General features: G+C 43.9%; 1 protein-coding gene across 1 annotated transcript in view; it reads left to right on the forward strand.

The window, feature by feature from the left end:
* Positions 1-4191: 4191 nt before the first annotated feature.
* The window catches only part of LOC137570672 (probable ATP-dependent RNA helicase DDX43), a 41056-nt gene continuing 24775 nt past the window's right edge, over positions 4192-20472 (forward strand). Inside the window, exons 1-6 of the mRNA XM_068279373.1 lie at positions 4192-4517; positions 8101-8156; positions 10367-10481; positions 14319-14435; positions 17120-17201; positions 20191-20347. Coding sequence (XP_068135474.1) covers positions 4319-4517; positions 8101-8156; positions 10367-10481; positions 14319-14435; positions 17120-17201; positions 20191-20347 — 726 coding nt within the window. The 5' untranslated portion in view covers positions 4192-4318. The remainder of the gene's footprint in view (positions 4518-8100; positions 8157-10366; positions 10482-14318; positions 14436-17119; positions 17202-20190; positions 20348-20472) is intronic.

Genomic DNA, 20472 nt, shown 5'->3' on the forward strand with positions numbered 1-20472 from the left:
CACTCATCCCGATATTGCACATTGTTACCGCCATGCACCAGATCGACCACATCTTGCAGCATGTCTGATCGATACATTTAACCAATTTTGGACCCAAATTGGTAGAGTTGTCAATCGGGCATGCTTGTGGCAGAACCAATTTGCATCTGATTTGATAATAATTATCAAATCGGATGCCCGACCACCCACCAAGTCGCGTGATGCATGGGCACCTTTAGACGCACTAGATGAAACATGGTCAAGGAAAAAATATGGAAACGCCAGGAAAAAGCAATCAATCCATCGATTTTATTTGGCCAAATAAATTTGCACTTACAAGGAATTTGATTTATAACGGTATAAAAGAGATATAACCTTGGCTTATATGGAGTAGGACCATCTTTGATCGTAAAGCCTGGTACACCCTTTCAATAATGATTGGCTAATTACTGACCAATTTTACCACCTTCATTTAGTATGAAGGTTTACCTATCTGCTCATAATGTTCAATATCTGTTGACCCTCACACTATTAGGAGGTGGTAAAATTGGTCAGTGATTGGTCAATCATAATTGAAAGTATGTACCAGGCTTAAGCATCCACAGACTTCACTCACAGGCCTGTGACAAATGTCGGATTTATGATCTTGATCATAATGCCTACCATACCATAGTCATATGTCCATCGTAGTCTAGGGCCAATTCAGGGGATACCAGTTATCTTATCTGTATGTATTTGGGGTTTCAACTTTGCTACACTGTGCTTCACATTTGTCCTGTCTCAAAACCTCTGATAATAACCACATAGACAATGTATTGTGCACTTCCAGAAACCAGTGCCCACTTTTTCATGCATTTTTCAATCAGGGATTTCACTTGCCTGAAATGCCTGTACATGATGTGCTAAGCTGCATTTCCGAAGTAGGAAACGCTGTCAGTTTCAGATGCTGCGTCCGCGGGAGGATTTTTTAAAATAAAATTTGAACTTACTGCTTAAGCTAGCACTTTGCTAACTAACTGTGGGCCCCAAGTCCCCCTCTGATCCCCCCGATTGCCGCCGGCAATATTTACCCGTCCGCGATCCCGCATCTTCACCCTTTAGCTTCAGTCTTCGCTATGGTGACGATCGGACATGACGTCATGTGCAGTTCCAATCCTCCCCATGGCGAAGCATGGAGCTGATTGGGAGGCTGCGCCAACACGGGATCGCTGGGGGGTACGTATAACGGCGGCGATCGGAGATGATCAGGGGAGAGTGGAGGGACTTGGGGGCATCATTAGCTAGCAAAGTGCTAGCTTAAGCAGTTAGATCAAATTTTATTAAGAAAAAAACTTCCGAGGGCCATGTGATCCTCTCCATCGGCTAGCCCGAGCGTAGGTCGGGCTTACCACCAGGGAGGTTAAATGATTAGCATCAGCTCATACACACATCCAACTTAATGCACAACCAACCGCACAACATGACCAACCACACAACAAGTTGTTTATCTGACAAGTACGTATACACACGGCAACCAACTAAACAACAACGCACTTAAATACTATGCGCGCAAGCCAAATGACAAACTGTTTGTCAGCTGTACCCACACCAAACTTATCTTCCAACAGACAAGTTTGGAAGATAGTTGGACAGATTGTTGGTAGGTGTGTATGAGCATCTAATAGGTCTCTATCTATCGAACTATCTTTATCTACTGCCAACAATATGACATCCTCCGCAAAGAACTACATCATTTCCTTTCACAAAACATCCATTTGCTTCACGCCAGCTTTTTTATAGCAAGAAAAGCACATGCTATCTTGATTCTACAGCCTTGAATGTATACTAAATAATGTTCAGCTAAGCATCCAGCATGTGTTCATCTGCCCTCATTTCACAATCCGCCATGGTGAATCACTATATAACAGCAACAAACATGCACATTGGGCTTGATTCACTAAGACAAATAGCATGCCTTATCAGAGTTAACACACCTTTTTAAAGTTAACACGCCTTATCAGAGTAGCATAGCGAGTGCTAAGAAATAAGCCTGCTAATTGACAATGACGAGAGCTCCACTTGTCCTGCCCTGAGCCCCTCCGGATCCAATCAATTTAAAGGACATTATCCCTGCACTTTGATTGGCCCAATAGGCTGCCTGTCAAGTGACAGGAAGCCTATTGGGCCAATCAAAGTGCTGGGATTTTTATAATGGGGACAGCAGAGCCCGGGGGGGCACAATGAAAGGACACAGAGGCAGGTGATTGTAAGAACGTGCCTCTGTGTCCTAATATAATTTCACAAACCCACCTCGGGTTTTCTTTAATCCCCTCGAGGCCGCTCGGTCCCTTGCCATCTCTCCGTATGGCTCCTATTCTGCCCAGGCTAGAAAGCTACACAGCGGGGAGACAGCGAGGGACCAAGTAAGTATGGAACCTGAGACTTCCTTCATCTCAGGTTCCCTATAAAAGGTTTTATAAAGAAAACTCAGGGGGAAAAGTTAATTGCATATGGACCATTGTGCAGTATGACTTTTCGCACGAAACTCTGCTTAATGCTCTTTATTGCATACAACTCATAGAGCGTTAAAGGGACACTTAAGCCTAACAAAAAAAAACAAAAAACATTTTTACTCACCTGGGGCTTCTACCAGCCCCTGCAGCTGTCCCGTGCCCTCGCAGTCACTCTCGGATCCTCCTGTCCCCTGCCGCCAGCTACTTTCGATTCGCTGACAGGCCTGGCGACATGTAGTCTTCTTGGCGTTCCTGTCCACAATAACTCTATTGCAGACAGGAACACGAAGAAGAAGACGCGTGGGCAAATCGAAAGTAGCTGGCGGCGGGGGACAGGAGGATCTGAGAGTGACTGCGAGGGCATGGCATGGCTGCAGTGGGCTGGTAGAAGCCCCAGGTGAGTAAAACTGATTTTTTTCATTAGACTTAAGAATGCCTATAAGACAGGGGTCCCCAACCCCCAGTCCGCAGCTACTGGACCATGGGATGTTTTGCGCCAGGCCGCGGGTCTGCTCGTCTCACAACAGCACATCTCGCGGCTGCTGTGTAGAGTCAGGAAGCAGGGCAACGGTTGCCATGGTAATGGCGATATACCGTACATCACTGCTACAGGGAGCCGCTCTCCTGCTTCCTGACTCTACACAGCAGCCGCAAGATGCACTGCTGTGGGATTATTACATCACACGCATGGAGAGGGGCAGGCGGGGACTATGGAGGAAGCGGCCGCCAACTCATAAGGTAACAGGAGCAGGCAGCCGCGGGGTGGGGGGGGGAGCACGCACTGGAACAACCATACTAGCTATACTGGGGGCACCTGTGCTAACTATTCAGGGACAACTATACTAGCTATATCTATACTGGGGGCAACTATACTATACTATACTATATTACCTATACTGCGGCAACTATACTGCCTATACTGTTGCAACTATACTATCTATACTGGGGGCAAATATAATACCTATACTGCGGCAACTATATTAGCTATACTGGGGCAACTATACTAGCTACCTACCTATTCTGGGGCAAATATACTACCTATACTGGGGCAACTGTGCTAGGTGTACTGGGGTAGCTATACTACCTATACTGGGGCAACTACACTAGCTATACTAGGGTAACTTAACTATACTACCTCTACTGGGGCAATTATACTAGCAATCCTGGGGTAACTATTCTCCACTCCCTATACTGGATAGCTTGATAGTTTGGTCTGGATAGCTAGCGGTCCCCGGACTGAAAAAGGTTGGGGACCCCTGTTTTAAGGTATATATAAACAGTAAACGCTTGATAGCTTAAATAATTATTAGCAATAATTTTGGCAATTTGATGTCTACTGGTATTAATTTTTCATCTAATAATGGAAAACAGGTAAGGTGAGATTGTGAGATAAATTTGGTGAACGAATCCACATTTATAAAACTTTGGAAATGGGCTTATGCAACACTAGCCTGGCATTCTCAAAGTGTCAGCTAAAAAGAAGTCAAGGCATATGACTTGCTTTATAATTATGTCGCTGCCCTCCTTGCAAGTGAGCATGGAAGTCTAAAATGTATTCATTTTCGTCTATTATTATCAAGAACAAAGGTAAATATCCATAGACGCAACGCTAGCTCAGCTACTACAGGCAATGAGCTTTCCGGCCAGCCCACTGAGCCCAGTGGGCCGCTAAGGCGGGAAGTGTTGAACCAATGACTACAAGCTCCGCCTAGTCAGGGCGTAGCTGCCGCCCGAACCCAGTACAGCAGCTGCAGGGAGACGCGCCCAGTTGCGCCAGGTGGGGTGCAGGTGTATGTCGGAGACGGAGTATTTTGCTTTTTGGTAACCGTGCATTGCCTCTTGTAGTCATGGAAAGCGATTGGGAGCCCGTGTCCCGGCAGAGAATGGGCGGCTGGGAGAAGAAGCGGAATGCCCGCAATGATGGCTGGTCATCGGAAGCGCGGAGCTATGACGCCGGAGGGTGGAAGAGGCCTGCTAACCAAGGCTTTGGCCGGGAGGGCGCTCTAAGCTTTCAGATCGACACGAAGATGGTCGGGTTCGTCATAGGTAAGCGGCCTGCCCCTGTTTCCCCGGGGATAACGCATCCACTGCTCCTGTAGTAACACGTGCTGCTGAATCGCCCCTCGCCCAGGTCACAGGTCAGTAGTGACTGGATGCCGAAGCCTCGGACACGGCCTGATATACTGAAGGTGCCCATCAGTAATACAACCTTGATTGTTATTGGCAAATCTATGTAGTAGGGTAAACTGAGTGAATCTACTTTGCATAGATACTTAAACTAGACATTTATAGTACATAGAAGTGGTAGGATTGTACAATCAACCAATATTGTATCATTAATGGGCACCTTAATCCTGGTACACACCATGCAATTTCTCATCAGATTGATGGGTCGAATCGACAGGTCCAATCAGGTCTCTGATTTTGTACAGAAGTGATCAAAATTGATTTGACCTGTTGATCTGATGGGAAATTACATGGTATGTGTGCTCAGCGTAATGCCAATGTCATTCAAGCATGGCATGCCAAGGAACAGTAGTAGCAGATAACTTGAGCCAGCATCATATGGTGACTATGACTATCACTACCCAGAAAAGCATTTGCATCAAAAATTGTTTTGTAGGTATTTAAAGTGGTGAGAAACCCTTTATTCTGCGTGAGGTAAAAGCATTGAAACTATAAGAGTATTAGTAGTATTTAAGATGCAGCATCTGTTAAGAGAAATTTATGAAAGCTCTGTTTCAGGAATGTTTAATAGGTTTCAGAAATTTTGCACTACAAATGTTAAGCAAACACATTGCAATCATAATGACTTTTTTTTGTTTTAAAATAAATTGGTAAACCGTAGTATGTTTCTGGTTCCACTGCAGGTTAAAAGTGAAGGCGGGCCGGGCTCATACTTTAGCTACGGGTGTGCATTTTTTTTTTTTTTTTTTTTTTTTTTTTTTTATTGCATGCTGTTTTATACAGTAGAGTAGCAAGTGATTTAGCCTGTGTTGTGTGTGTTGTGTTTTTTGTTTTTTATGCTATGCTGAGTCACAGTTGCCTCCTGAAAACACATCACTATAGACAGTTACTATATGTTGTTTTGACCTATAGCAAAATGCTGCAGATTTTCTCAAGAGTAACAGAACTGCTCATGCACGGAATATCATTGGTGAAAATAAGTGCTTCAGAAACCCTATTTTGGAGAGATTCAAATGTAGTGCATGTGTGATTTGTCATGTTGCATCTACAAAAGCTATAGAGCAGGTTCAGGGCTGTAGAGTTAGTACAATAATCCTCTGACTCCTCTAATTTGCATATTACAATCTTGTTGATTGAAAGTATGTAACATAAAATTCATCTCTTAAACTGCCAACGCTTAGGAATTTTGAAAGACAACTGAAGTGAGAAGGATATGGAGATTGCCAAACTTATTCCCTTTAAAGTGAACCTAAAGTCACTTAAAAAAACGAGATTAACTCACCTGGGGCTTCCCTCAGCCCCCTGCAGACGATCGGTGCCCTCGCAGCTCCGCTCCGATGTCCCAGGACCCGCCGGCGAGCACTTCCGGTTTGGCCGTCACCGGCCGACAGGGATGGGAACGCGAGTGATTGTTCGCGTTCCCAGCCTGTATATCGCCCCCTATGCTGCTATTGCGACCTCCTATGCTGCGCAATAGCAGCATAGGGGGCGATATACAGGCTGGGAACGCGAACAATCACTCGCGTTCCCATCCCTGTCGGCCGGTGACGGCCAAACCGGAAGTGCTCGCCGGCGGGTCCTGGGACATCGGAGCGGAGCTGCGAGGGCACCGATCGTCTGCAGGGGGCTGAGGGTAGCCCCAGGTGAGTTAATCTCGTTTTTTTAAGTGACTTTAGGTTCACTTTAAGCTCAACACACACCATACAATCTTGTTTGTACAGATTTACCAAATCTATGTAGTATAAGGGCCAACAGATTGAAAATACCTTGAATGATTGATTGGATAAGCTCTTATACTACATGAAATTGGTAAGATTGAACAACCTAGATTGTATGGTGTGTGTTGTCACAGACTAAAACTATTCCTTGGTAAGAGTACTTGTAAAAGGTACAGACCGGAACAAAGAACATCTATCAGGCCCTAGGCAATGTAACTGTGGGTACATGTAAAGGTGGCCACACACCATACAATTTTTTAAATCTGTTCAATTTAAGAATTGCAATCCAATTTTTCTGACTGATTGTAACATTTCAAAAATATGACCAATGTATGAATGTACGTGTGTTAAATTTTTTCCTCAATTATGATAAAAATGATTGGAAACTCTTAGAAAATTGCTAGGGTGTGTATATTAATAAATTAACAATCCAACACACACCATACAATCTTTGGTAGAGATTGAAGAGAAATATCTAGCATTCCGGATCGATTTAAATCGAAAAAAACGGGAAATCCGATCGGATTTTTCAGTCGAATGGAAAAAAAACTTTCGATTTTTTTTTGAGAGATACGATCGTTGTTATCGAATTACTGTAAAATCGGATCATTTTATTGTCGTGTGTGGCCACCTTAAGAATGATGTGCAGGTACTCTGCAGGAGAATAAGGGGATTCTTCCTCTATTACATATTCTTCATGCACAATCTGAACCAGGTTTATGGGCAATAGACAACACCTCTGTGCTCAATGTGCACAACATTCTCAGTGGATTCTCTGCAGCTCTGTGCGGGGTGCATTTAAAATATCTCTATATATATATCTATATCTTTTTTTTTTTTTTCCCAGCACTCTTCATCTTGACAAGACATTATTCTTTATATTAATCAGTTTGTAGTTGTTGTCTGCATATCTATTGTCTTAGCGGGCTGTTTCACACTGGCAATTAAGTGTCAAACGGATCCATGAAAGTGTATCTGTTTACCAGTCAATCTAATCAGTTTTCATTCCGTTGCCATTCAGCTGCTTCCGTTCTGTTTCCTCACATCTTTGCAGATCCCCATCACCAAAGTTGATTTTGCTGTCTAGAACGGTCCTTTCCTTCACTAGTGTGAGAAAATGTTTCATTTTCTTATTGCCCCCAATGCAGTGCTTTGGCATCCGTTTCCGTTCTGTTGGGCTTAGCGGTCTGGAAAAATTGGTCCAGCAGCAAACTTGCGATCCGTTCGAACAGACAATTGTGATCGGATCCATGGGTTCACATTGGGTCTGTTCCCTTCCGATCCAGGAACAGACAGTTTTTTTCTTAACACTGTGAACCTGGCCTTAAAGGAAATATAAAGTAAAATTTTATTGCAGCCCCCTGGACTTATCCTGTACCCATGATGTCCGGCAAGCAGCGGCGACACCCGCAAAGCTGGCCTGCCACGCTCCTCCACCATTCCCGAGCCTCCTCCACCGTATGCAAAAATTGCTATTGCAATCAGGGTGCACAGGGGTAGGGGGGAAAAAAAGAATTGAACTTACCTGGGGCTTCTAATAGTCTCCAGACGTCCTGTGCCTGCACAGCCACTGACAGATGCTCCGGTCTCCACCAATGGTATACTTACGGAATTTAGTACTCCGGTAGCTTAGTAGTAGCTTAGTACTCGGTCTATAAATAGATAAAGAAAGCATGGTATTTTTCCACTGAGTCACTGATCTTTAACACTGAACTCTTTTGCAGGTCGTGGAGGTAGCAAAATTAAAGAAATACAGGAAAAGTCTGGTGCAAGAATAAAGGTAATTGAAGTTCATGAAAATGGTGTAATATATATATTTACTATACTGCATACCTTTTTCAAAAATCTTTGTTGCATTGTAACAGACAACGTTTAGCACACTGTAACCTGGTGTGATTCAAAATCTATGTACAGTTTACACCTTATCAGTTAATCTGCGATGCAACGGATTCTGGTGTTATAATGTAGAACATGCAGTACATGGCTGGCATTGCATACATGATGTGCACAATGTTTGTCAATGAAGGTGCACATTGGTCAGTTGCTTGGTGTTATGTGTACATCATATTCAATGCTCCAGTGTGAAACCAGCCTTAAAGGGCACTGAGCAATGTCTTAAAATATTAAATAAGGGAGATTCGTATTTTGTGCCACTGGGCTTGAGTGTGATCAACTTTACTTGCCTATTGATTACTCTGTCTGTTCTGGATCCTCCACCTTGTTTCCTGTCCCCAGCCTTCTGCAGCTTGTGTGGCAAGTTGAACTTCCGTTGAGCGCACGCCGCGATGCAGGCTGGGAGGTGTAGTCTGCGCACTACACTGCTGGGAAGTTCAAATTACCGCGCAAGCTGTGGGCTGCTGCGAATGGGAGAGAAGATGGAGGATCCAGTGTGGTCATCCAATATTGTCTCTTAGCTAATATTAGACTCCAGGCAGATAAAGATACTTAGAGTTGGTGGTTTTTATTTATTTTTTTGTCCCAAAAATCAGTATTTCCTAAGGGCTCGTTTCCACTACGGGTGAATTGCTGCATTTCGCCACATGAAAATTCAACATGGAAAACCAGTGTAACTATTGAAATCAATAGGCTTCTATCCGATTTGTTTACTTAGGATAAACGGCGCAGCATACAGAAATAAATTGCATGCCGCGTACAGATCATTATAGCCCTGCAAGGCACAATTATTTGCATGTGGTCTATTATCTTAGCAAGTGACAGCGTGCATCTCGCAAGATGCATGACGGCACAGTGGAAATGGGCCCTAAACCTAAGTCCCACCAGCAGTGCATGCTTTTCAGGTGACCTCACACACGCACAGAGGGGTAACATAGGCTGCCACTTTTATTACTTCTTGCATTATGGAAAAATTGCACAAAAAGATGTAGAACAAGGTCCAAGTGCCTGAACAGTGAGGACTAACCACCTGTTTGCGATCATTTGTGAAGGCAGGGGCACTTCAACCCGAAGCGCAAGGTATTTGAAGGCTGCCATATTTATTTCTGTTTTTATACCAGTTACCTGACTGTCCTGCTTAACCTCCTCCTCGAATACTTTTAGCCATAGATCAGGTGTTTCTGACATTTGTCAAATGTGACAAGACTAGCTGCATATGTATGTATGTATGTATGCATGCATGATTAGCTTATCTTCTATATACATTCTTTACTTGATGCAATTAAGTAAACATTCTCTGGCTGTGCAGAAACTTATGCTAATGAGTCCTGGAGTGAAACACAGGTCAGAAATCACTGATGGCTGCATTTAATAAAACGCATCAGCAGCTTTCAAAGTAAATAAACTGAACTTTGGGAAGTTATAATTTATAAATGAATTATAATACTTGTGCACAAAAGCAAATATATGTATGGGTTATAAAAAGTAGGAAAAACACATTTTTGTTGAATATTTTGTCAGTTTTAGGCTGCTTTCACAGTGGGACGTTACAGGTGCACGTTCGTGCAGCCTGTAACGCTCCCCCAACGCACAGCAATGTAACACTTGTGGGCTGTTCACACTGCCCACGTTGCGTTACATGTAACGCTGCACGTTGTAGTGAAAGTGCAGCATGCTGTGCGCGTTAGACTGTTTGCACATGCTCAGTGGGGGGCGGGGAGATGCCGCTACAGTAGCCGCGCACATGGCTACTTAATATGCACTGCACTGGCGGCCGCTGAATGGCAGGCGGGACCACGTGATGCGGAGTGTCTCGCTCCGCATCACGTGGTCCCGCCGGCCAATCAGCGCCACTCTGGGAGACCTTATGCGGATTGAGCCGCCTAACGCGGCTCACTCTAACGTCCTCTCCCGCACCACCATGCGTTGCGTTAGTGTCACGTTATGCGACCATAACGTCTCTTAAAACGCAACGTCTTAGTGTGCAAGTAGCCTTAAACTGCTTTAAGTGGAATGGACCTGACAACTTGATAAACTTATTTTATACTAGACGTGTGTGCTTGTCACTACAAATTGTGAATTTGTGTTTTTTCCAAGATTACAAACGAAGACTACCAGTTTTCAGAGGTGAAGATATTTGGTAATCATTCACAACAACAAAACGCTAAACATTTGATTGATGAAATTATTGAGAACTATCAAAAAGAGCAAGGTGAGTCTGGCCAGGCATAATCCGCTAATAATTTGCTATTGACAGTAGCTATAGTTTGTGTTTCTACTGCGCAGGCTAGAGACGTCAATTGTAAATATTATTGTTGTTCTGTTTCCAGATGGCTGAGCAGTGTATATTTTTATTAGAGATCTGAGTTATGGTGTTACACATCTGCTCCCCTAAATTGTGAGCTTGGCCTGCATTTAGAAGTACCTGTGCATTTATTTCCATGCTGTCTTTAGTAGATTGTGTTTAGGTAAGTAAATACTAAGTAATACTATTCATTATCAGAAGCTACTGATAGCAGGTGTATATTTTATTAGATATTGGAGTTATGGTAGACACCTGCTCCCCCAAAACTGTGGGCTTGGTCTGCATTTAAAGTGGACCCGAACTCCTTGCACAGGATGGAAAACAGAGAAATGCACCCTGTATGTATTTAGAGAGTTTAGCCTGTCTAATTCCCCCTCAGCGGTTTCATCACAAGTTGTAATTTGATCTCTCCCTTGTCACCTGACTGCCACGGCAGATAAGGTCCTTTGAAAGCACAGGATGTTAATTTTTGCTTCCATGAAAGCAGGCAGTAGATACACTGCAGATTTTTTGCAGGATTTTATCAGCTGTAACAAATACATTTTTTTCTTTAAATGTTATGCTGCTGCAAATCTTTTAGAGCAGAGAGGAAGTTCTGAGTTCAGGTCTGCTTAAAAAGTACCTGTGCATCTTCTACATATGCTGTATTTTGCAGTTTGTGTTTAGGTCAGTAAATACTAAGTAATGCTATTACTACTAATAGCTACTGATGGATTATTTTTCATTCAGTCTACAATTGACATCAAACTTGAATGAATAAATTATAAAATCAACCTTTTAAGATGTAAACATTAACATTTAGTCAAGGTGCAGTCTGTAATTCTGACTGTGTCCACCTGGTGGAGACCTAGTACCAGAATATCTACACTATTTGTTGAGAAGTTTTTTTTTTGTTTTTTTTTTTTTTACTTGGCTCAGATGTTAGATGAGTTTTCATAGCCAAATTATTTTATGTGACAAACTCAAGCAGATGCTCAAAAGATGACTGATTTTAAGGAAGGGGAAATGTTGAGGAATGTTTCAAAACTTGATTGCTATTATCTTGAAATAAGCAATATGAAAGCAAACGCTCTTTTTCTCTTGTGCTCATAGATAAACTGGATATGATTTTGCTTATTAAAGGGATACTGTAGGGGGGGGTCGGGGGACAATGAGTTGAAGTTACCCGGGGCTTCTAATGGTCCCCCGCAGACCTCCTAATGTGGCTGGATGGTGTAATGATTAAGGGCTCTGCCTCTGACGCAGGAGACCAGGGTTCGAACCCCGGCTCTGCCTGTTCAGTAAGCCAGCACCTATTCAGTAGGAGACCTTTGGCAAGTCTCCCTAACACTGCTACTGCCTATAGAGCGCGCCCTAGTGGCTGCTGCTCTGGCGCTTTGAGTCCGCCAGGAGAAAAGTGCGATATAAATGTTATTTGTCTTGTCCTGTGCCCGCGCAGCCACTCCCCAATGCTCCGGCCCCGCCTCCGGTTCACTTTTGGAATTTCAGACTTTAAAGTCTGAAAACCCCTGTGCCGGCGTTGCCGTGTCCTCGCTTCCCTTGATGTCACCAGGAGCACACGGCGCAGGCACAGACCATACTGGGCCTGCGCAGTACGCTCCTGGTGCCATCAGCGGGAGTGAGGACACGGCAACGCAGGCGCAGTGGTTTTCAGACTTTAAAGTCTGAAATTCCAGAAGTGAACAAGAGGCAGGGCCTTAGCATTGGGGAGTAGCTGCGCGGGCACAGGACGACTGTGGGGGACCATTAGAAGCCCCGGGTAACTTCAACTCATTTTCCCCCGACCCTTACAGTGTCCCTTTAAAGTGGCTGGATAGTGTAATGGTTAAGGGCTCTGCCTCTGACACAGGAGACCTGGGTTCGAATCTCTGCTCTACCTGTTCAGTAAGCCAGCACCTATTCAGCAGGAGGCCTTAGGCAAGTCTCCCTAGCACTGCTACTGCCTATAGAGCGTGTCCTAGTGGCTGCAGCTCTGGCGCTTTAAGTCCGCCAGGAGAAAAACGCTGTATAAGTGTTTTGTCTTTTTATTTATGGTGGTTCAAAATGCCCAACAGGCAGTACATATGTACTGTTATGTTGTGGTGCACTTTTACCTAAATATTTGCGCAATGTAGGGGCATCTTTATGAAATGATAAATCCACTTCCTGCTGTATTGACTTTTCTTTACTGCAAGCTTGTTTATGAAGCAATGAAAATTTGGAGAAAGCACACATCTCTACATTCCTAGTGTTAGCTTCCATCACAGAGTACGGAATGAGACCCATATATCAATTTACAGCTGTTTTAGACTAGCTGCTCTTTGCAGTTGAGCAGTCTTAAGGTGGCCACAATTTCTGGTGAAAAATCGTTTGAGCGATCAGATAATTCTGATCGGAAGAAAAAATCGTTCACTACACCATCAACTAACCAATCTTTGCTTCCTATCGATCACAACCAACAAGAAAATCCAAATTTTGGTTTGACCAAGCACCAATCGGGCGACTATTTTTATAATTATTTGTAATTGATTGTGCCCATTATTTACAACCAATCCGATCAGAATTTCTGATCGCTCTATGATTTTTCGCTAGAAATTGGACAGTTAGTGCACACTTTCAGGCCTCTTTTCCATGGACTGTTGAGCTGTGTGCTCAGCAAGCAGTCACCCGGCAGCAGTGAGCAGTTACCAGACAGCAGTGAGCAATTGTGAGAGTTTGAGAGGCATTTCGCTGCCTATCAACAGTCCGTGGAAAAGAGGCCTTACAATACACGAGTGTGCCAGGGAGGGCACTCATGCAATTGCGCAGTATGGAGCAGCCTGTCTTCGGAAGCCCGAGTGCTTCTGAAGACTGCTGAAGTATCCCCAAACCAGAAGAAAGCTGTCCATGACCAAATTGGTCGTGGACTGCTAACAGGGGACCTTGCGGGGGATCACTGAGAACAGAAAGGCTCTAAAGGACCCATAGCCTTTCTTCTTGAGTATCTGTTTATTTTAAAATAAAGCAATCCTGAAGTGAAACACAAGTTTGATACTTGCAGTAGTAGTAGCAGTAGGCCTCTGGATAGTCCAAAGGCTTCCCAGATCCCCCTACAACCCACAGTTCCAGCGCTGGGTTCCTGGTTATCTCCTGGCTGCAGACTAAGCTCCTGTGCACAGGTTTTGTTTTTTTGTTTGTTTTTCATGCATAAGGGCTTCCTTCTGAGTATGCAGAGCTGTCATTTGCGCATGCCTTGTCCATATGTGCTTGTTCATGACCAAGGGAAACCTTTTTCAACTTTCTGAAGTCAGTCAAAAACTTTTTTTTGTTCTTCACTTCAGGATTGCTTTAAATGTTCACTTATCCATGCTGCTAAGTAACTATACTGTGTGTATCAACATTGGAGAGAACTTGGAGACTGTTGTTGACCCCGTCACTGGACAATGAAGACAACGGGTGGACTCTAGGCAGTAATGCATACCTGATGGGGTCTGACCTATTCTACCCTTATCACTTAGTCTTAGGCCCTGTAAAGGACCTTAGCTCTCCCAAACCCCATTTTTCATAGAAGGGGTTAGACCAGTCATTGTTTTATTGCCAAGTAGTTAAGCCTTTATATTTCTCAGTCCCGTTAAAAGAAGTGGTAAAAGTGGGCAAGTTTTGTTGCCTTGCAAATTTTTATAGACCATGTAGCTTACTAGGTCAGCATACAACTTTAATATTGATGGTGGTATGCTTGGTTACATGGAAGTGAACAATTGTTTGTTTGTTTTTTCCAATATGTAGGGGTATATCTGCCATTTCAGGCAGAACCTGAAATTAAGGAAAAGGAACCAGAGATCTTTATAGACTGGATTGCTCTCCGAGAGCAGGCAAAGATAGATATCGCACAAAAGTGGGCTGGTATGTAAAGCTTTATTATTATTATCATTATTATTATTATTATTATTAGTTTTGTTTTAGTCACGATTTACTTTTTGATATTCTAGAAATTTGAATAAACTGTGCCTTAACATTTAATGTTCCACTAATCTGTACAATCTATTGTGACGTCTTGCTGTCCATTTGTCAATAAGTGCTGCATTGCTGCTCTGCTGTTGCATGCATTGCCTTTTTATTGACCTCCCTGGTGGTAATCCCGAGCTTGGCTCGGGCTAGCTGCCTGGAGCATTATGCAGAGTGTAGCACAGCGGGCGTTTGTACTCACCTCCCGGGGGTTCCAGATTCCGGTAGCCGTTCTCCTTCTGTCCTCCGAGTCTCTGAATCACTCTGCTGAGATTTCCGTTACTGATCTCACCAGAAAGTTACAGTGCTACCTGGAAGATGGAGGTAAAATTGCAGCGCTGGAGGCCAGCGAGGTTAGTGAGAGCAGTGGCTGCTACAGGCATTCTGGCGGTATTTCTCCCCCCCCCCCCCCATCCCCCCCTAATTTTAGGGTTTGAAACAGACTCTAAAATCTGGAAATAAACAAACATACCGCCAGGGAGGTTAAAGAGGAACTGTAGTAAAATAACAAGGAATACAATTTTTTTTTTTCACAATATCAATTTATAGATTATTTAGTCAGTGTTTGCTCATTGTAAAATCTTTCCTCTTCCTGTTTTACATTCTGAAATGTATCCCTGGTGGTGGTGACCTCTTTAGTTCTGTTCCTTTACAGAGAGTTCTATGCACAGAGGGAGATATTGCTTGCTTGGCAGTTGGAAAAAGCTGTTATTTCCCAAAATGCAATGATTCACAGGCAGCAAACTGTCTGGACCTTGGTCATTACATCACACTGTGGGAGGGGTTTCACCGCTATATCAGCCATACAAACCCCCTCGATGATCTATTAAAAAAAAAAAAGTAAAGATTTCTTGTGGCAAAGGGGGTTTCAGCTATTGATTGGAATTAAGTTCAATCCCTGGTTAAAGTTCCTCTGTAATGTGCATGGATGGTTTCCCAGGGTTTATACACATCTGCTATTCTACCACCTACACCATTGTTTTCCAAGACCTGTGCAGAGCTCTCTATAAAAGCTTCTTACTTAACTGATGTCGACACGCTTTTGAATACCTAGTTAGGAGCCCAGACACAGTCTACTCCTTAAACCCAGAGACTGCAGCCTTGTTGAAGGACAACTGAAGCGAGAATATAAAGGCTGCCATTTTTTTTCCTGTTTTGTTTTTAAATAGTTGCCTGGCAGTCTTGCTGATCTGTTTGGCTGCAGTGGTAGTAGAATAACACCAGAAACAAGCATGCAGCTAATCTTGTCACTTCTGACAATGCCAGACATGCCTGAGCTTGCCTATGCTTGTTCAGGGTCTATGGCTAAATGTATTAGAGGCAGAGGGTAAGCAGGGCTGCTAGGTAATGTGCATTGTTTAACCACTTCGCAACTGAGGGGTTTTACCCCTTGACCACCAGAGCAATTTTCACCTTTCAGTGCTCCTTTCACTCATTCGTCTATAACTTTATCCTTACTTATCACAATGAAATGAACTATATCTTGTTTTTTTTCGCCACCAATTAGGCTTTCTTTAGGTGGGACATTATGCCAAGAATTATTTTATTCTAAATGTGTTTTAATGGGAAAATAGGAAAAAAATGTGGGAAAATATTTTTCAGTTTTCGCCTTTATAGTTTTTAAATAATGGATGCTACTGTAATTAAAACCCATGAAATGTATTTGCCCATTTGTCCCGGTTATAAAACCGTTTAAATTATGTCCCTATCAAATGTTTGGCGCCAATATTTTAATTGGAAATAAAGGTGAATTTTTTTCAGTTTTGCGTCCATCCCTAATTACAAGCCCATAGTTTATAAAGTAAGAGTGTTATACCCTATTGACATGAATACTTTAAAAGTTCAGTCCCCTTCCGGACGCTTGCAGGAAGTACTAGGAGGCTGGGAAAGTATTTTTTCATAATGATTGCGCTGCTTATCGGATAAGCAGCGGATCATTGCGGGGCTTAGATCAACGAACGGGAATGGATTTTCCCGTTCATTGATCTCCGGGCGAGCGGCCGGCGGCGTGTTTGGGAGCGCGGACAGCGGCGGGAGCGCGGAAAGTACGGATTTCTCCGTCCCTGGTGGTGATAGGATGGAAAAAGGGACAGAGAAATTCGTACATGTGGGGGTAAAGTGGTTAAAAGCATATGTCAGCCTTGATGCTCCTTTCACTTGTCCTTCAAGGATTTTTTTGTCTGGCCTCTTGTTGCAGCTAACCTAGCCAAGCTTTTTTTTTTTTTTTCTTTTTCTTTTTCTTCAAACCTGGAACCGCAGAATCATTATGGCGCCATACGGCCCAACCATAGATAAAGCGGTCCAGATCACAGCCTGAAACGCACTCCCTGGTGATCTTTATACCCCTTTCCAAAACTCTCAGATCTGATCACAAGGAATGTTCTTGCATGCTTACTCTAGCCAATAGGGGCTGTTTTTTTATTCTATCTAGCATCATAGCTTAGGCACTTTCTCTGAGAATCCCTCTTTCATGCTCTTTCACCTGGTACGGAAGCTGTAGCTGAGAGTCGGAGAACTTTGCTGAGGAAGTATTCACAGGAAATATACTTTAAATGTATTATTGATTTTGTTTTACATTGTAGCGCTCCCACCTGTTCTGAAAACATTCTACGTAGAGGCAAAAGCTGTGTCTTTAAGGACCGATGAGGAAGTGGCACAGTGGAGGTAAATTCATGCAGAATTCAATGCTTGTCTAAAGGCTCTTTTCTGTGGGGTGCCTTCCCCTCTTGTAAAACCAGTTTCACCTTTAATTTTGAATTTGTTTGACACAACTCTACCTACTTTCTAGGTGGCAACCTCAATGGAACCTAGGAAAGGTGTGCCACTCTGAACCCTCATGTACCTGCTAACTAAATTCTAGGTGGCAACATTTTCAAATGTGAGAGTGCTTAGTGTCAATGTGATGCTACTAAGTCTGGCTTGCTTAAAAATGAAATGCAAATTGTATGCAGCTTGGAAGTGAGCCAATCAAATGTACTTCCCATTGATTTTAGTTGGCCCAGTTGTGAGCTGTACACAATTCATATGCAAGCCAAAATGATTGACGTCTCATTGCTCTGTTGCTGAGTGGGATAAGAAGATAAAGAAGTAATCGGGCTGAATTACTAAACACAAAACACGAAAAACAAATGCACACTCCCAGTTAGCACATTCCTTCCTTTATCTGATTTGCAGGCAGCCTGTCAGCCAATCAGGTGCAATCTATTAATCCGGCCGCCGTTATCCAGCCTAAGCACCAGCCGCCTCTACAGCATAACACTTCTTGGTGATGTCATGCATAAACTCGCGTCGCTCCGTAGCTCCGCCCTACTGTTTCGGCACATATCAACTCATCAGTGGCTGGGTTTATACTTTTCGCTTCGTGCAATACTGTATGTGAACACACCCAAACTGGGCATTTGAAGTACACACAAACCAGTATAGTGTCTTTTCAGTACAGCTTTCCCATAGGATACAGCTATACAGTCAGTTTTTACTGTTATATATTCAAGTTGTGTTAACAAAAAGAGGTTTGTGACGTCATGAGTGATTGAGGTTTCATATTTAAATTGTATAAAATAAAGATTTGTTAACCACCCTGGCGTTCTGATTAAATCGCCAGGGTGGCTGCGGGAGGGTTTTTTTTTAAATAAAAAAAAAAACGATTTCATGCAGCCAACTGAAAGTTGGCTGCATGAAAGCCCACTAGAGGGCGCTCCGGAGGCGATCTTCCGATCGCCTCCGGCGGCAAGAGATAACACGGAAGGCCGCAATGAGCGGCCCTCCGTGTTTCGCTTCCCTCGTCGCCATGGCGACGAGCGGAGTGACGTCATGGACGTCAGCCGACGTCCTGACGTCAGCCGCCTCCGATCCAGCCCTTAGCGCTGGCCGGAACTGTTTGTTCCGGCTACGCTGGGCTCGGACGGCTGGGGGGACCCTCTTTCGCCGCTGCACGCGTCGGATCGCCGCGCTGCAGCGGCGATCAGGCAGCACACGCGGCTGGCAAAGTGCCGGCTGCGTGTGCTGCTTTTTATTTGGTTGAAATCGGCCCAGCAGGGCCTGAGCGGCAGCCTCTGGCGGTGTTGGACGAGCTGAGCTCGTCCAGACCGCTCAGCAGGTTAAGCTTGGAGGTGTAATGTCCACAGTCAGCATACAACACATAAGCTGACGTGAAGGAGGTACACACACCAGCACAAGGGATCAGGATATCCCCAGTTTAGTGGAGGAGAGGACTGACTCCAATAGGAGATTGTGGTGCACAGAGCCGGTGCAGATCCGAACAGCCACAAACAACACTTTCGTAATAACGTCTCAGCGCAAAGTAGCGCTGAGCACATAAACCAGGACTGAGGAGATCAGAACAGGTAGACAGAATGAACGCTTGCTTAACTAGCCACTACTTAGTGACAGCAAGCGTCCACAATAAGACAGACTGGAATGAGGCAGCCAATGCGTTTGCAGCGATGGCGTGCCTCACAAAGACAGGACAAGATAGTCAGGAAATAGCAGGATCAAGATAGATGAACGTAACACAGACAAATATACAATAAGTATGTTTTCCTAGCGTATTACAATTACAGCTATCAATGAAACTATTTGTAACGTCTGACTAACATATGTATATATCGGCAATGAACCGATATATGACATAAGCAGGAACACTGACTAGCACTGGAGCAATACAGGGAACAGGGCTCAGAAGGATTCGCTATCTCTTCGCAGAGATGAACGCAATCCACAAACGGTAACAGGACAGGATTCAGAAGGATTCGTTATCTCCTCGCAGAGATGAACGCAATCCACAAACCGGACCAGGAGCAGGATACTAGCTCAGCACGGGTGCTCACGATACGCGCAAACTACCAAAACGTGCTGGAAGGCTGACTAACTGAACACAGGAAATAAACAGTTCGTGTACGTATATATCAGCGACACTGATGTATCAACGTAACACGAATACAAGGAAAAATAACAAAATGCGCAAGTATGCGTATATATTGGCGATAAACCAATATATGACACAAGACAAGCAAGTAACAACTTCTAGAACAAGAGCAGAACTAGGAGGACTCGCTGACCCCTTCGCAGGAGTCAGCGCAGTCCACACGGACTAGGAACGAGGTGGGGCACGAGCAGAGTAACAGACAGAATCTGAGACTATGGTAGCCCATCAAGCATTGCAGGAAGCAGTTCTTTATACTGAGGTCATCCAATGGGAGCAGACCTGCAGATTCCCACACAAGTGAATGGTAATTAATCACAGGCTGACAGCAGGAAAAGGCAGACAATGATATGCAGCCTGCAGGAAAGGGATTGCCCCTCCATTGCAGCAGACAATGTTTGTTTACACAAAAGCATATTAAACTGTCATTAACTTTAGAGCGACTGCAGATGGAATCAGCAACTAGTTTAAGTGCAAACCAAACTATGCAAGAAAATGCATGTAATGACATCAGAACTGCTTGGGTTACAATACCACTGCAGCCAGCAGTAAACGCTGCAGACATGATCATAACAAGATTAACTTGAAGTATGATTACCATGCAGCCTGGTGCACTTGAAAGTGGGTAAGGGCCTACAGTGTGTACAAAATCAGTGAGGTGTCTTCCTTTTTGCCATAAGTGGAGAATTAGCCTTGATTCTACTTGCATTATCTTTCTTGTTCACTTTTTAGGAAGGAAAATAACGATATTACATGTGAAGACTTGATAGAAGGCGGGAAAAGGGTTATCCCAAAACCTGTACAAACTTTCCAGGAAGCGTTTGAAGCCTTCCCCGATGTTATCGCTGCCATTGAAGATGCAGGATTTGAAAAACCCACTCCTATCCAGGTTTGTCTGCTATACTGAGCAACAAATGCAGTGCAGATACCATATTTTCCGGACTGTAAGACGCTCCGGACTATAAGACGCACCTAGGTTTAAAGGGCAAAAACCAGGGAAAAAAATGTATACTA

Source organism: Hyperolius riggenbachi, chromosome 4 (assembly GCF_040937935.1).
Source record: "Hyperolius riggenbachi isolate aHypRig1 chromosome 4, aHypRig1.pri, whole genome shotgun sequence".
In the NCBI taxonomy this organism is placed as follows: Eukaryota; Metazoa; Chordata; class Amphibia; order Anura; family Hyperoliidae; genus Hyperolius; species Hyperolius riggenbachi.